Raw genomic sequence first — 17,068 nt, forward strand, 5'->3', positions numbered from 1 at the left:
AAGGAAGGCAGATGCTCCACCCAACAGGTGCCAGCCTTTCTGGGCTGCCCCAGCTCCCAGCCAACCAGCGGGATGCTCTGGTCCCTGCTGGGCTGCCCACCTTCCCCTCTACCCACCTGGTGGTGGGAGGTCAAATTTCATCTTCCGCAGCTCAGTCATTGACACCTGCAGTTGCTCGATGACTGCATCGTCCTCATACTGCAGGGAAGCAGCAATTTTCTCCTGCAGAAACTCACGTAAATCTTCCAGTGTCATCTTCAGCAAGCGCTCTGGGGAACAGAAGAAAACAGTAATGATAGCAGCACAGCCAAATTGCAGGGTAGCATGAGCGTGGGTTGCACTGCTTTGGTTTTATCTGGGATTCTGCTGCTGTTCCCACCCTGCAGTGAGACAGCCTGAATGTTTTCGCCCCTCTCCCACCTTTCCACTCTTGCTCAGGGTCATCAATACATGTACATATCCCTGTGCCACCTCTGAGCAGTAGCTCTGCAATGGCAGGACAATGGCGAGGCTGGGAGCTGTGCTGACAAGGATGCACGTTTTTGGCCATTTCTGGAAGTTCTCACCAATACCTCTAGGAGGAGGAAAAGCTCCATGAGACAGGCCCTGAGCATCAGGCTGACAGCTACTGCTGGCAGCTGCTACCACCAGCCAGGGATGCCAACCTGCACCAGCCAGCAGGCAGGGATGCAGGCAGAGGTGCTGGCCCTCACCAGGGTTGCAGGCAGGGATGGGATACAGTCTGGAATGGGTTGCAGGAAGGGATGCCAATCTGCATCACATTCCTCAGGGAGGAGAGATTTCACAGGCAAGCTGAAACATCTGCCTGCCTGCCAGTTTCCAGCTTTTTGCAGACAAACAGGATACTTCAAGATTTATTTCTGGATAGCCTGTTCTTCATTTAACTGAAGGAAGAGTGGGGGGCTGTTTACAAAAGCCAACACACGCAGTCCCAAAAATCCCGCTGGCCTAAAGGTTTCCAGCACACACTCCTGCCCCAGATCAAGGCCACAGAGTGACAGAGCAGGGTTGCGATCTTATGGGAGGACAGGGGTTCAAAGTCACAAAATTCTCACGGTAGAAACATCACTGCTCTAATGTTATGCAAGAAACCCAGGTTTTGATCAGTTTAGAAGTATATTAATGGATTTACTTCTCCTTCTACAGACTTTTCAGCTGAACCACCACCTAGAGTTCTGCAGACAGATGCTTCAAAGATGCAGCAAAGAAAGATGCTGCAAAGTGTGGCAATTGCTGTCGGTATTGCCCCTAAAAAGCCTGTTGATAGAATATGTGGGGCACATACACAGAATATGTGTAGAAAGAGGCAGCTGGGAGCGTTTCAAGTGAGGTTTGTGTGTGATGAGCACAGCACGTCAACCCTTGCAGCATCTCATTTCGTCCCCAGAGCATCAGCTCAGGACTGTGACTTTTATGGCCAGCGCAGGGCCTGGAGAAGGCTGGAAGTGGCCAGCAAGGCGTTCTGGGTTGGCAGCCCAAGGGCAGCCCAACACAGGGCCACGCGGGACACAGTCTGCTGGGACCTTACTTTTGTGCAATTTGAGGATGGTGTAAGCCATGGCTGTCAGCACACGCTCCCCTTCCAGGATGTAGATGTCCCACAGCCGCAAGGTGAGGGTGAAGGGCGTCTGTTTCAAATACACAAACAAATACACATAAGGGATGATGATACAGAGGTTGGTGCCATCACTACATCCCCTTGCACCAAAACACACAACACAGCTAGGCTTTGGAAGTCTTGAATTCATCTATAACACAGAAATATATCTTTTCATCTATGGCTTTGCCTTAAAGCTAACAACCTTGGGTGGCTGGGAAAGTACTTAAAACCCACCCATGAATGGAGAAAAATGAGAAGCTTTCCTCACAAGCATGCTAGCACATGGATTCCCCTATCCTGGAGGGAGCACCATCATCTTTCAGCCTTGCAAGCACACAAAACAACTCCTGTATGCATCCAAATTTCTCGAAAGGGCTATTTATGGCATAGGTCTGAAAGCCCAATGATGCCTTACTAAGCATTAAAAAAATCACTCATGTGGTGTCCAGAGGAGTGGTTTTCCTTATACACAGACTTAGTTCTGCCTGCTAGAAACACCTCTGCAAGAGGTTTTCATCTGCACCCACACCCAATCTGACAAACAGGAGTGAACTGATATCCAAAGTGATGAAGGAGCCTTATACCTCCCAGCAAAGATCTAAGGCATCTCACTAACAAAAACGTCAGTACTGGTCCTACTGTGACATGTAAGTTCAAATTTAAGATGCTGCACTCCAGACTTTGGCACAACTGACCATTGCAGCTCTTTTGCCACATGCTACTGCAGACTTTGCATTTTATACAGCTTTTAGTGGAAGACTGCAAAGCAGTGAGTCCCCTCTCAAGGGGAGGAGGTCATCCACTGTTTTACAAGAGACAGGGCATCAGAAAATTGAGACTGGGGCACACAGATGTCCTAAACATTAGCAAGTCTGGACATTGCATTCAAGTGTGCAAGCAGAATACTGCCCCTAAAAATAAAGTAGTCTTGGCTCAGGACTGGCAAATTAGCTCTGAACAAATCAGGGTAATTTTCTCATGCTTTCACATGTTTCCAGTCCCAGCCCTCTCGTCTGCCTGCAGCTGCTACACTGCTATTTGTTGAAGTTTGTGCCCCCAGCTCTTCTCCTCCCTATGCTGTTTCCAGAGCCCAAGTGAGGTTAATTGCCTTTGCAGCAGTGCCAGTGGGCAAAAGAAAGATCTCTCCCAAGTTTAAAGCTCATGCTGCTGCTGCTGAGCCATCTCCCAGCAACTGCTTTAGATGAGGCAGCAGGAATTGGTTTGTCATCAGTGACATGCAGTTATTTTTAGCTTCTCCTTTATTAATTTGTCTTATGAGAGTGTGCATAGTATCCCATCTTATAAAATATTAACACTTTCTTCAAAGTATGATATTTAGAAAAAATCCCTGGCAGATTAACCATGCATGCAAACAACAGAGCAGCAAAAAACCCCCAGAGCATCCTCACCCGGTCAATGAAACACTGCAGGAACCACTTGGTTGTATAAATCCCTGTAGTCATCTGCTCTTTGTCCTGGGGGGAGACAGCAAAGAGAGACAGGCTTTCACCGGGGTGGCTGCTGGAAGTTCAAACAGCTCATAAGGCTTTGGGGGAGGTTGGTTGGTTGGTTGGTTGGTTCATTAATGCTAGGGTCTGGGTTGCAGGATCTGGCTGTGGTTTGTCTCCCAACAAAGCCCCTGCTTTTAATACCAGTTTTGAAGCCCTCCTTTGGCCAATCCTCGATGTCGACAGACTTCAGTTACAACTTTGGACAGGAATTTCTAGGAGAAGCTTTTCTGGCCTACTCCAGGGATCCCTACTCCAAGGGATTTACAAAAAACTTTGAGGAACCCAAACCACTCACTCCTTGCAGATGACCATTTTTGTTTCCATAGCAATTCCCATGCAAGCCTCTCTGAGCACAGTCAAGCCAGCTTTAAAATCACCACCTCATTTGCATGGCATGGCATGGCTGCTGCAGGAGCAGGACAGCCTGACAGGCTAAGGAAAGCTCTTAAGAAGTCTTAAAAACCTCACCATCATCACCCTGTCTAACGGTGCTGGATGCACAGTGCTCTGCCCGTGCACAGAACTGACATAACCGCTCCTGCAAAGCCAACAAAGCGGTGGGGATGGGAAGAGGAAGAAGCCCATGGGATTAACGTCTGAGACTCAGGCCTTTGCTCTTGTCTGGTGCTGAGTACCTGCAACCCTGGAGAGCCTTCAGGAGCAGGAGGCATGAAGCAGCTTTCAGAGTTATTCCCACCCTCCCTCCTCTGCTGGTGACCATAATTAAGTGAAAACCTGTCCTGGCCCTGTTTCACTTTTACAGGCAGGTCTGGCTCGTTTGTAGCACGGAGCAAGAGCTGTTGGAACTGATGGCAATATAAGCAGCTTTTCCTGGAGCTGGGGGCCACCAAGCCCTTTGGTAGCATAAGAAAACTTGAGGAGTCTGGCCACTGAATGCCAACTGTCTTCAGCAAATGCAAGGGTGGACAAGGCAAAAAAAAAAAAAGGGGAGCAGGTGTTGCAAAACAGTTGCCTAAGACATTAGACTGCAGTCGGTGTGTCCTGCAGATGCTTCTCCAGCTATCAAACGGGCCTGTACCATCTGCTAGAGAGAAAACCAACTGGACATGCCTGAGCAACAAAACACAACAGCAAATGTTATGTGTCTCCTGTCTTTAAAAAACAGCAAAGCACTTGGAGCTAATAATTACTGAATTAAGACTCCAGAAAATTCAGCATCAGCCTTTGGGCTTTGCAGCTGGTATAAGAACACAGTCCAGCCTCACTGCTGTATGGAACAGCTCCTTCTGCTGCAGGCCCTGTAAGCCTTTCTGCCTGGTTTTCCTAGGGAAGCCTTTAGATTTTAGCAGTCCCTCCACTAATGATGACCAGCAAGCGAATGATAACCGTTTGCCTCAGCAAGGTTGGGGCACCCCATTTAATAAATGCTTGCCTCTTTGTGGCTGAAGCAGTCCAACATGGTTAGAAGTATGTTCGGTTGTGCATCTGTTTGGCAGAACATTACATTAACTGCTTTAGCATTAAAAGGTGGTATTATTTTATAGGAAGACTGATAGCAAAGAGATACCATGTGCTTCTTCAGTTTGGGAAACAGTTTGCTTAAAATCTGTTCGTGGTGAGCTTGAAACCTCTGCAGCTTCGGGAACCCAGGAATGAAAAAACCTTAACAAGAAAAGATGAGAGAAATAAAAAATAATCAGAAAAGCTCTGGAGCAGGGACAGGGACAGTCTGATTTTCTAGAAACTCATCTCTTCAATTGCCTGTTGAAGTCAGCTGGACCACAGGGAGCCCAGCTACCTCCCTCCCAGAGTCCGCCCTTCACTCCATCTACATGGACAACGGGACCCTCAGACCAACCTCAGCTGGTCCTTCTCAACCAGCCCCATGGACCAGACCATGCACCTTCCCCAGCCCACCTGCCTGAGACTTGGCTTGGCCAAGACCTCTCTGAACACACTTCAGTGCTCACCAAGGTTCAGAGAAAACCTGAAGATGTTTGAACACCACAAGCTTGTGCAGTGCCCTGTAATCTCAGTTAATCACATTTAAGACTGTCCAGAGTTATCAAGGCTTAGCCCTCTGCCCATAAAATAACCACAAGTAAGATGAAAGGATCTTTAATTCGTTTGAAGTAAAATAATACAGCACATTTGGTGGACTTACATCCACATTTAATGGATGCTCTTGGATGTACTTCTGTGAGACTTCTTATAAACTCATAATCTTGAGTTAATTTACTGCCAAGGGCAAAGCACTCTGGAGGGAGGATAACACCTCTGTGGAAGTGTTAATTACTGAGCACTAAATTTCATTGTCGATAAAACACATTTTTTTCTGATAAGAACTTGTCTGCCTCCAAGAGCAAAGTTCAACTCCACAGTCAGGCTGCGTATATAGTTAAGCCTTACCCACTTTAATTAAACAAGTATGTGAGGAGAAACAAGGCTCTACTGACCAACTAAACAGCCTTCCCTTCTGTTGCCAGACACCCATCCACATCCCCCCCCAGCCTTACCGTGCATGGCGTGTCGCTGATTGGTCAGCAGCTGTGCCAGTGCCCAAAACGCATCTTCTTCATTCAAGTACATCAGGAGGATGGCTGCAATCTGGCTCATCCCTTGGCAGTAGCTCACTTCCTGCAAGAGCCAAGAGGGACACACTTACTACCATAATGCTAAAACTGTAGAAGCAGGTCAGGCTGCCGATGCTTCCCTCTCCTCTTTCAAGGTTTGTCCTGTTTCAATGTCTTTACCATTTATGTCCAAATTCACAGCTCCCACATGTCTACAGCATCTGCTACATCACTGTCTCACAGTAGATTGGGTTGGAAGGGACCTGCATAATCATCTCGCCCAACCCCCCTGCCATGCACAGAGACACCTTCCACTGCACCAGGTTGCTCAAAGCCCCATCCAACCAGGCCTTGAACACTGCCAGGAATGGGGCATCCACAGCTTCTCTGGGCAACCTGTTCCAGTGCATCATCACACTCATTGTGAAAAACGTCTTCCTTATGTCCAACCTAAACATATCTCTTTCAGTTTAAAAATGTTGCCCCTTGTCCTGTCACTACGTGCCCTAATAAAAAGTCTTTCCATCTTTTTTTTTTTTATAACACCCTTTTATATATTGAAAGGCTGCAATGAGGTCTTTCCAGAACCTTCTCTTCTCCAGGCTGAACAATCCCAACTCTGACCCTTTCTTAACAAGAGAGGGGTTCTGACCCTCTGACCATTTTTGTGCCCTTCCTCCAGACCTGCTCTAACAGGGCCTCCAGCAGGAGGTGAGGGGTTTGAAGGCAATGTTACCCCACCATGCCTCTGCTCCCTGCTCAAGCCTGGAGGGTGAGGGACAGAAACCCAACATAAGAGGTGCCTGCAGCTACTTCAAGGAGATAGGATGACAAACAGCATGTGACTGATGCTGTTTTGGATTCCTTCAGCCATATGAGCACTGAAGTAATTAAACAATAAATAAATAAAATAAGCATTTATCTAGTATGAGGGAGGCTCCTTGACTAACCCCTTGAGCATCTTCTGTGCCTCACGGGGTAACTGTCCCCTCCTGGAGATGGAGGCTGTAGGTTCAGCTGCTAGTTTAGGCTTATTCTTCCTATGCCCTTCAGCTAAAAAATGACTGGTTTGCTCTAATAAGTCAGTGTTCATAACAAGGAATGCCATTTGGTGTAAGACAAGAAGGCAGAAACATGGCAGACTACCAAGAGACTAACTAGTGTTGCTGGAAAGCCAAAGGGCAATCCCCTGTTCTTTGCTGACTCTCACCCAAACTGAATCTGCCAGATGTCATTTACCAGGTGACAAAACGAACAAAGGAATGAAACAACTATGCAAAGACTCCTGTACTGCCTGAGAGTCTTGCAGCTGTCTGTATAAGCCAGCATTAGGACTTAAAATTGGAATTACCACTGGTTAAATATGTGTGTCTATTTTATATATATATATATATATAAAAATATAAAATACATATTTTGTATATATACATACAAACATACTTGTCTACATATATATATATAAAATGCTTTTTAAAAATCTTTACGTATATATATATACATGTAAATCACAATGCTATTCATGTTGACTGGACTTACTACTTACGGTGTTATAAACAGAGTATGCTGACAAGACATGGAAGAGTGCCTGTTGCCTGGGGAGAAAGAAGGATATTAAAACACTTGAGCCCAAAGTCTCCAGCTTTGTGACCACACCAATGCATTCACAGAGAGCAAAGACCCTGAAAACACCCAGCCAGTTATGCCTTTTGCACAGGAGCCTCCTGCAAGGAGCAGGTCTCACAAAACTAGAAAGCAACTTCCTCAGAGACTGTGTAGGGCAGCTAGGTGTGACCCATCCAAGTGACAAAGCCACTTTGTCAAACCTCTCCGACTCCATCTGTTGTGGAGACCCCATCCCACCCAGATCCTGATGGGCCCACTCCATCATCCCAGCCATCCCAAAACAAGCCCTCTGTAACCCTGGGGGACAAGGCACTGCAACAGGTTAGTGGTGCTTGGCTCTAGAACTGGGGCTGAATGTGGTGCAGTGTGGACCTCTCTGAAGGGAGAATCAGCAGCCCAACATGTGTGGGTTGTATTGTGTGGTGAGGGTTTGAGGAGCAGGCAGAGATGGCTTTGCTCTCCTGTGAGCTGCTCTGAGCCAGGGTGCCAGTGGCCACCCCAAACCAGGGGACTGCTGGCCCCTCTCCAGCTGATCCCCCCATATCCACTGGCACCAGCGTCTGTATAGCCCCGCGAAGCCTCCTGTACTCACTTCACTCCGTAGCGATCCCGAAACATGATGTGGTTTCGGAAGGTGCGGTTAACATCCAAATCTATCTGCTTGATTTCCGATGAAAAACACTTTGCTTGTTCTTTCATTTGCTGGACAGGACAGGGACAGACAAGAGGCAGAAGTCAGACACCATCTCAGTCCATGCCTCTCCCCCTACAGTGGGAAGTCAGGCTTCCTACAGCAGGAGTGGCAGCTTGTGAGCTGCACAGAGGTATCCAGAGCAGGGGACATTGCCACCTTTCAGTAAGCAATGATATGCAGCCTGGAGGTGAATCCCCAACCCTTGTCTGTGCTGCTGGCCCAGGAGAAGGGGACGACCCCACATTCACACACTACCCCACATTCACACGCTACGACAGTGGCAGCTGCCAACCCAGCCTTCGCCCATCTTCCAATGCAGATACTGAGTTTTCAGAATCTAAAACCTTTACAATTAAATTCCACTTTGATTTATTTTGATTTCTTAGTCTGGCTGGCTATCATAAAGCATTGAGAGCTCTGTCAGTGCTTAAGGAATGATAAACTTCCTTAAGGAACCAACATGCAAGCGTACACACTGAGTCCCTGAGCTTTTCAAAGGCTCAGTCATAACAAAGTCCAAACTGTTATAACAGACTCTGAAATGATCTCCAACTACTACTTGCCCTGCAGAAGAGAATCATCTAAGATTTAAGGAGTTTCCATTAGAAAAGCAGTTCTGGGGTATTCCCTTGGACTGGTGCAAATTTTAAGAAACCGGCAGAGACCAGAAGAGAAACTAAACCCAAAACCAAGAACTCCCATGTTCCCTCCATGCTGGTTAATCATTTAAGGCAGCATCACATAGACAAAGGACTTAAGTCCAGTGCAAAAAAATGAAAATTCAAATGAAAGTTAAGACCCCCTCAACCAATTGTGCCCTCAGAGTTCCAAGCTGAAGGTGCTCCATGGACAAATCCCACCACAGTCCCATTCATAACCCACTGTTCAGCCCTGTGCTGCAGGCAAAGGCCATTATGCAATAGCCAAGGATCTCATCTCACAGCCTTTAGATACCGCCAGTGGTCATGCCCTCCTCCTTTGATAGCTACAGAGCCAACTGCATGAAGAAAATACATTTTGTGACTGTCTTCAGGCAGACTGAAATCCACCAGCAGGTTAGAGGCAGCGAAGATAAACAGCAAGCCCACCCTGCCTTAAGCCCAGGTTCAGGACCCCTCCTGGGCTGACACAGGAGACAGAAAATAACACATCTGCACAGATGCTTATTATCTGCTCCAGCAGCTGCCATCCTATGAATGCTTGTCAGCCTGACACCAGGTGCCTCCATGCCGTTGTTGACCTCCTGAGGTGGCCACATCAGCTCTGGGGAACATCAAAAGGTCAACATTTGGGGCAGTCACAGCATCTTGGGAATATTAACTCCAACCTTGAAAGCAACTGTGTGGAGAAGCAACAGTATAAGGGCTATTTTGAATTTTTGCCTGCACAAGACAAGGGAGGATAAAAGCAGCCACAGAGTGAAGGTCTGATGAAGAACATAATTTCCCTGCTGTAAATACTGTGCTCTCTGCATCTTATGGATACTTGTCCTCTATAAAGCAAATAGACTACCTGAGAGAAGAGGATTATTCATATCCACTGGGTCAGTTCAGTTCAAATTTCCCCGCTAAAGTCCCTCTTGTTTTCCCTGCCAGAATAACATGGCAATCTCTCAAAGACTGTAAAAAACCCTACTTCAGTTTGTTTTGAAGTACTCCACCTGAATAGCAGGTAGGTTGCACAGCACTTTCTCGTCTCCATGCACTCAGAAGACTTTAGTAATTGCGCAGATGTTAAAAAAGAAAACCCAGGTTGGGTTATTCTCCTTTTTTTCCTGTTTAAGTAAACTGGGGGTTCCACAGTTGCTCTGCAGTTGCTCTGCTGAGCTCATTAGCACTGTGAGCCCTGCAAGCTGGTGGCAGAACAGAGGCTGGGAAGCTGAAGGTCCTGTCCCAGAGACCTTGTACAAAGCAGTGGGTAAAAGCCAGGATGCCTCTGCTCTGCCCCATGGCCAAGATGTTTCTCCTGCTGCCTTCTCAGCTCCCCTCAAGCCCTCCAGTTGTGACTAACAAACCCCAGAAGAGCAGAGCATCACACCCACATCAAAACTAAGCATGGCATGTCCCATGGTAGCCTCCGGGCTTTTGTGCTACAGTTCACACCCCCGGGAGAAATGGGGTGGCCTTGGGACCAGCCCCTACATGACACAAGTCTGAGGCTGAGGCTTAGTCCCTTCTTGAAAGCAAAACCCCTCATCCAGGATCTGCACTGAGCCTCTCCTGGAGGAAATTAGGAGAGAGCTAATTACTGGCAGCAGGTGGCACCAAAGAAGAGGCAGATTAAGATGAGCTTGTAGAGGGTTTGCATCCAGCAAAGCTTATTAGCCCTGAAGCTCCTGTTTATCGCAGACCCCTCTGGAGCACAGATAAACTCCTTTCGACTTTCATTTGCTTGGATTGCTTCCCTGCCTGTGTAGCACAGCTTTGAGGGAGGGAGCACAATTTTAATCTGTGTTCTGGGAGATCTTCCTTATCTCTGCTGACTGCAGTGAGCCCAGCCCACCTTCCCCAAGCCCCTGCCTGTGCCCCCATCCCAGCGGCACCTCGCCAGTAACATCTATGCCTGACTGACTATAATGAGCGTTATCATCATCCTGCTTAATAGGCAGGGATTTTTAGACATACGTGCTGGAAGCAGCACTCAACCTCCTGCCTCTGAAAAATAATTGTCTCCACAACACCTCGCCCTGGTACGTGATGCGAGCTAAATCATAACAGAGGTTTGGAAAATAAGTTAATTATCAACCAAAGGCTACCATACTGCCTATGGAAAGGAGCCAAAACACCTGAAATAAAAATAACAAATACAAGAAGCCCTGTCACTTGGGTTCCTGTTCAATGCATGCTACAGAAACTGCTTATTTAATGACATGGAATCCAAGCCTGAAGCATGCAGTGCTCTGGTAGGAAGCAATGCAAGGGAGGCTTTTTTCCTACTTGCAGAGAAAAGAAGTGATTTTTAACAGAAAAGTAGTTTTTTATTTTAATATTGATTTTTAGTAGAAACGTTCACAACAGTTATAAAGAATTGAAGATGGAAGATAAAAGAATCCCCTTCAATCCAAGCTCTTCCAATGCTGTCAGTTAACTTTTGGCTGCACATCTAAGTGCTAAGCCAGGACCCTGTGCTCAGAATTAAACCAACTTACAAGATCTGCCTTCACCCCACCCTTATTTTGGTTTCTTGACTAACAACCGATTGCTGGCTGGTTTAGGGCTTCTCACCTTGCTGCACCTGGGGATTTCAAACTTTCAAGCACACACAGAGGTTTGGGGTACCCCCATCCAGCACCTACCTGCTCCAGGGTACTCGTGACTACTCTGCATCACCCCAGGGAGCTCAGGGAACTGTGAGCGGTACCTTTGCTAAGCCTTCCCTCACTTTTTCCTGCATCTCTCCCTAAAGATGCAATAAAACTGACAGCAACTTTGCTTGCAACTCCCAGCACAACAGATGGAAGCAGCATATTACAGAAAGCAGCCAGCTAACATGCTAAAAGACCCCAGCTTGATGTACTCCCACTGATAAAGAGTTTATACTAGACAGGATGAGGCCTCACCACCAGCACACACCCGAGGGCACTCACCACGCTGCTGCCCTGTGAGGGAGCATGCAAGGGCCGTGCAATCCTCCTGCCCATTAAAGCATCCCCACAAGAACTCCCATTTCTCTCCTGCCCATGCCAGTGGAGATGGAGACGCCTGCATGCACCACGGGTCCAACTTGCCCTGACTGATGAAGCCCCACCTAACCAGCCTCCCCAACCACTCTAGCCTCCTCATCACCTTGCTCTTGTCTTTGCCAGGAAGAGCTCATACCTCATATTTTCCTTCGTTCTCCTTCTTCATCTTCTCGACATCCAACAGAAGTGACCAGACCTGGCCTCTCACTTGGAGTGGGATCCCTTTGTACACTCGCCGGCACATCTGCAGGGAAGGAAACGTGTGCAAGGTTAGCTGGTCCTGCTGGTGGCAGAACAGATTTTCTCCATAGTTTGCTGGGGCAGATCAGCAGCCATCTGAGCAGACACCCCAACCGGTCACTTCATCTGCCTGCACTGGCACATCTGATGGATGAGCTGACTACCTACATCCATTGAAGACAACTACTCAGTCAAAATCATAGAATCATGGCACCATAGAACAGTTTGGGTTGGAAGGAACCTTACAGATCATCTATTTCCAACACCTGTTTTCTGCCATGGGCAGGGATGCCTTCCACTCCACTGGGTCGCTCATAGCCCCATCCAACCTGGCTTTGAACACTTCCAGGGGTGGGGCAGCCACAGCTTCTCTAGGCAATCCATGCCAGTGCCTCGCCACCCTCACAGTAAACAATTTCTTCCTCACATCTAATCTAAACCTGCCCTCTTTTAGTTTAAAACTGTTCCCTCTTGTCCTATCACTATCTTCCCATGTAAAAAGTTGCTCTCCCTCTTTTTTTATAAGCCCCTTTTAAGTACTGGAAGGCCACTAAGAGTTCTCCCTGGAGCCTTCTCTTCTTCAGGCTGCACAATCTAGCTATCTCAACCTATCTTCAGTGGAGAGGTCTTTGTTAGGAAGCATTGCTCCTGAGCTTGGGGGAGGCAACGCCTGAATATCAGCCAGCTTCCTTGGATGCCTCTTCCCTCCAGGGCTTTATCCCATGATCCTTGAAGAGGACAAAGTCTGTTCTCCTGAAGTCCAGGGTAGTGAGCTTGTGCATCCTCCTTGCTGCCCTAAGGATCTTGAACTCCAGCATTTCATGGCCGCTGCAGCCAAGGCTGCCCTTGAACTTCACATTCCCCACCAGCCCTTCCCTGTTGGTGAGAACAAGGTCCAGCACAGCATCTTCTCCTCGTTGGCTCCTCTGTCATTTGGAGAAGGAAGTTATCATCAGTGCATTCCTCCCATATTGCTTATGCCCTGCTGTGCTGTCCCCTCCAGCAGATACTGGGGTGGCTGAAGCCACCCATGGGGACCAGAGCTCATGAACATGAGGCTGTTCCTATCTGTCTCCAGGGCCTCATGTGCTCAGTCTTCCTGGTTGGGTGGCCTGTAGCAAACCCCCACTAAAACAACACTTGTCCCTGTCCTCCCTTTAATCCTGACCCACAAGCTCTCTGCTCCTCGTCCATTCCCAAGCGGAGCTCCATGCACTCCTCACTGACACAGAGTGTGACACCCACTCCTCATCTCCCCTTCCTGTCCTTCCTAAAGAGCCTGCATCCTTCCATTCCAACGTTCCGCTCCAGTTACAGAAGCCACCCCACTATGTCTCCATGATGCCAATAGGATCACAGCCCTGCAGGCATGCTTGCCCTTGGACTCATCTTCAAAGACCAGATGCAGCATCCTTGGCTTTGAAGCCTTGGATCTGACCTGGCATAGCTGTTCTCATCTAGATGCTCAGGGACTGACAGAAGAACACATTTTTCCTTGGAGAGGAGAGCCCTCACCATGAGAGCCACAAAGATGTGTCCACAGCAGCTTCACAGCTTGACAAATGGCAAAGCAGATTGCAGGCTACACCAAGGGCTCTCCCCTGAATGTGCAGGGCACTCAGCAGGCAAAGAAGGGGATTGGGGACAAACATGCACATGTTCACTTCATCTCACAGATGCTTCTTTCCTTTTTCTTGCCATAAAGCCCTTTCTCTCTAAAGAGACCATTAAATTTCAGTGTAAAATGGAAAGAAAAAAAAAGCTTTTGTTCCATTGCTGACTTATTCCATTAAAAGAAAATGCTTCATAAAAAAGAAAAAAAGCTCCATTTTGGAGTATTTTCCACCCTTTCATTCATCCCACCCATGAAATGCCTTGCAGCTGCAGCACAAAACCAACTGGAGCACTCCTCCAGGCTCCTGAGGACCTGCAGCACATGCCCAAGCTCCAGCCGTGGAGGGTATTTATGTTGTGATGTGGTGCTCCCTCAGAACCAGACAATCTCTTGTGAGGGGACAGAGGTGCTGGATTTTCAGTCATGGGAATGAGCTCGAGGCTGAGCAGGGCAGCACCCAACCAGGCAATCAGCTTGAGCTACTGTCACTGCCTGGTACAAATGTACCTGCCCACCTTCAAAATCCCTCTTTTTTTTTTTTCCAAAGGTTGTTCTGCTTCATGCAATCCAGGCTGATGTAAGAGAAGGGCTGCAATTGACAGGGAAGCATTGAGATCCTAGTGGAAGGTTTTCTGGATGTGGGCCTGCTGCACTGTCTTTGCATCTCTTACACCAAACTGAACATCTGCTCTTGCTACCTTTCCTTTCTGACCCACCTCACACCATTGCCTTTTTTATTTCCAACCTCACTTTTTAAAGCCAACTTTTCACAAAGATATAAGGACCATAACCACAGCTGGCTCGCAGCCTCTGTAGCACAGACCCATGCCCCTCGTTTTGTTCCTGTCTGCACAGCAGCACTGTGCCTACCCAGGGCAAAACCCAGCAATGGGCTGAAGAGCCAGGACAAGATGAGGCAAGACAGGAGGTGGAGTTCAAGCAGACAGGCTAGGTGACAGCAAAGAATTAACACCACTATCCCAGCCAAAATAGGTATATAAACCAGCTCTCTAGCAAGTGTCAAGATCACCATGTAGTACTAGGAGAACTAGATGTGTGTGGGAATGCTTTTGCACCCCATTATGATAAATATTTCAGTATTTCTGCTGTCACAGGAAGTGTCAGTGTAATGTATCCTGATCCTGTAAGTGTAATTCACATTCAACATTCAAAACTCCATTCTCTGCACTTCCCAAATCCTTGCTTTGCCCAAGTGCTGCTTAGCACCAGCTTTGAAGGTCCAATATACAGCCAGGACCAAATCCTACAGAAATCCTTTACCAGATCCTGCCCTCCCCTCTGTCTACCTCAAGGCAACCTCAATAGCAACAAAAGGCAACCTCAATAGCAGACACACCCATAGAAGGCCATCATCCTGCTCAACAGCATCCCGCATTTTAAGAGGGACATCACTAATTCACCATCTGCACATCCAGGGGAGTTGGTTCTGCTCGTCCAAGCTCACGTGGGGAGGTGCTTCTGAGGACAGCAAACCTTCACACCATGCAGGACAGCTTCATCCCCACAGGTGAAAGACCCAGTTCCTGAGAGTCATTAAATCAGGATGAAAGAAGTGCAATGCATCAAGAGGCACAAAGGTGAACCACATCCCCAAAGTAGTACTGGTAAGGCACCCATGAAAGCCTGGCTCCTGCAAGCACTCATGCCTTCATGAAGAAAAAGCTGAGGTGGGATCAAGAAACTGGAGTATGAACCAATTCTGATAAAAACACCGATTCAGAAAAAATTATTTATTTCCAATGGATTAGGAGAGACTGACTGACAGCTGCCAGGGTAGGTGATGCTTAGCTCTGTGGGAAGAAAATAATTTTGTTTTGAATTCCCAGAGCTGGTATTGCTGTACTTTAATGAGTGCAACCCTCAGTGGCATATAGTAAATGTCTCTAATGATTTTCTTTGCACAAGTGTGGAAGGAACAGGAAAGTTACAAAACATGCTGAGATGACACTGAACTGAAATGCCTTCATGTTATTTATTCAAGGGCTTTCCTCCTCCCACCGCCTCCAGACATGAAAGTGATAAAACCTCGGAGCTGTGAGTCACGCAGAGGAAAAATGAGCAACTTTTCTGCACTGTGAAACTTAAAGGAAAACAGGGAAGTTACCATTACAAGCAGCATTTACGCTGGGATGAAGTGACAGAGGTAAGGCATCAGGTGATGACAATTCCTGTTTCATGTGAGAATCAAAAACAACTCTCAAGGTCACAATTTTTGATCTCTTATGGACTGCTCAGCCCTTATAGATGGGAAGGGAGCAACCAGATCACGTGCTATGCAGACTGGCAGACTGACCAATGCAGGGCAGGAAGAATGGACATCATCCCGCTCCACAAATGGAGCTGCTGGTGGTCAAAGCAATAGTTCAAGACACTGTGCAGAAAAGCCATGTCAGCCAAGGACTGAACCCACAGTGTTTAAAACCTGCTGCAGATTTTGTCATAGGATCATCTTCCCTCTCTAGGCTTTAGCATACCAAGGTTGTGGCACAGAGGCCATCACCACCCCATCCTTATCTCTCCCTTCCCCATGTATTTTCTTTCTGGTAATTGGGATGGGGAAGACTATAGAAGTACAGACCTGAGCTCCATCTTCCTGCATCAGAAATCTCCTCTGAGAAGTACCCAACCAAGTGCTCCAGGTCATTAACTAGAAGAGTGGAGTTACTGCCTTTAAAGACAGAACATGTTTTTGCAGTAGTTAAGACACTGCAGTTAAAAAGGGGTTGGGAGACGTGGGTTGGTTTTTAAAGCAGAATATACACATTGCAGTTCACTTTCACACTTTGCAGTCTGTCACTGTTAGCTTCTCAGCCTTGTGCATGGCTCACCAGGAAGAGACTGCAGGAGCAATGCCCAAATCTCGATATGCATGGTGATATCCCTTTCAAGTCTCTTTCTATACCCACATACATCTCCAACGCCCTGAAGTGCAGGGAAGCCCCCCTTCCTAAATTCCTTTAGGGCTCAAAGAGTGATCCTTCTGAAGAGGAAAGACTTCTTCACATCCTCTACCAATGATGCACCAGGGGAAATGAGCTATGAAGATTTTCACCACCACCACGACAACCATCACCCCAGAGAAGAGGATTTCTTTTTCGTACCACAAAGCCAGCTGAGTGCACAAAGATGACTGACTGATGATGTGGCTGTGCAAGACACTTGGCAGATGGGACATCACTGCACATGGCTTTTTTTCCATACAGATAATGCTTACTCCCAACTCAGCTGCTGTGCCCGCAGCTGGGGCCTATGCAGCTATGCCAGATGAGGTGTAACCAGGTCTGCAGGGGCTCCAGCAGCAAAGCAGGGGCAAATTTAAATCCTAAAGCTGATGGGCTGTGGGTAGGCATTTACCTTTACTGCCTGGGCTACCTTTGGAGGAGAGAAAAATGCAACCTGCTCTTCCAAAATGGAAAAAAAAAAAAGGCAGGCGAAGCCACCCTGCAGCTCCCAGATGCAACCCCTTTTCTTTCCCATAGCATTTGCATGCAGGAGACCTGACTTCAGCCAACCCTGACATGACAAAC

At 47.5% G+C, this 17,068-nt stretch overlaps 1 protein-coding gene across 6 annotated transcripts in view; it reads right to left on the minus strand.

Annotated features, from left to right (window-relative positions):
• The window catches only part of LOC135415656 (USP6 N-terminal-like protein), a 77,925-nt gene that overhangs the window by 4,721 nt on the left and 56,136 nt on the right, over nucleotides 1-17,068 (minus strand). For all 6 annotated transcript variants that reach the window (XM_064657661.1, XM_064657663.1, XM_064657664.1 and 3 more), the window contains 8 exons: nucleotides 11,802-11,909; nucleotides 7,882-7,991; nucleotides 7,210-7,258; nucleotides 5,610-5,730; nucleotides 4,661-4,755; nucleotides 3,031-3,096; nucleotides 1,550-1,649; nucleotides 117-269 (listed from right to left, as the gene is read on the minus strand). In XM_064657661.1, the coding sequence (XP_064513731.1) occupies nucleotides 117-269; nucleotides 1,550-1,649; nucleotides 3,031-3,096; nucleotides 4,661-4,755; nucleotides 5,610-5,730; nucleotides 7,210-7,258; nucleotides 7,882-7,991; nucleotides 11,802-11,909 (802 nt within the window). The remainder of the gene's footprint in view (nucleotides 1-116; nucleotides 270-1,549; nucleotides 1,650-3,030; nucleotides 3,097-4,660; nucleotides 4,756-5,609; nucleotides 5,731-7,209; nucleotides 7,259-7,881; nucleotides 7,992-11,801; nucleotides 11,910-17,068) is intronic.

The sequence above is a fragment of the Pseudopipra pipra genome, chromosome 6 (genome assembly GCF_036250125.1).
Source record: "Pseudopipra pipra isolate bDixPip1 chromosome 6, bDixPip1.hap1, whole genome shotgun sequence".
NCBI lineage: Eukaryota > Metazoa > Chordata > Aves > Passeriformes > Pipridae > Pseudopipra > Pseudopipra pipra.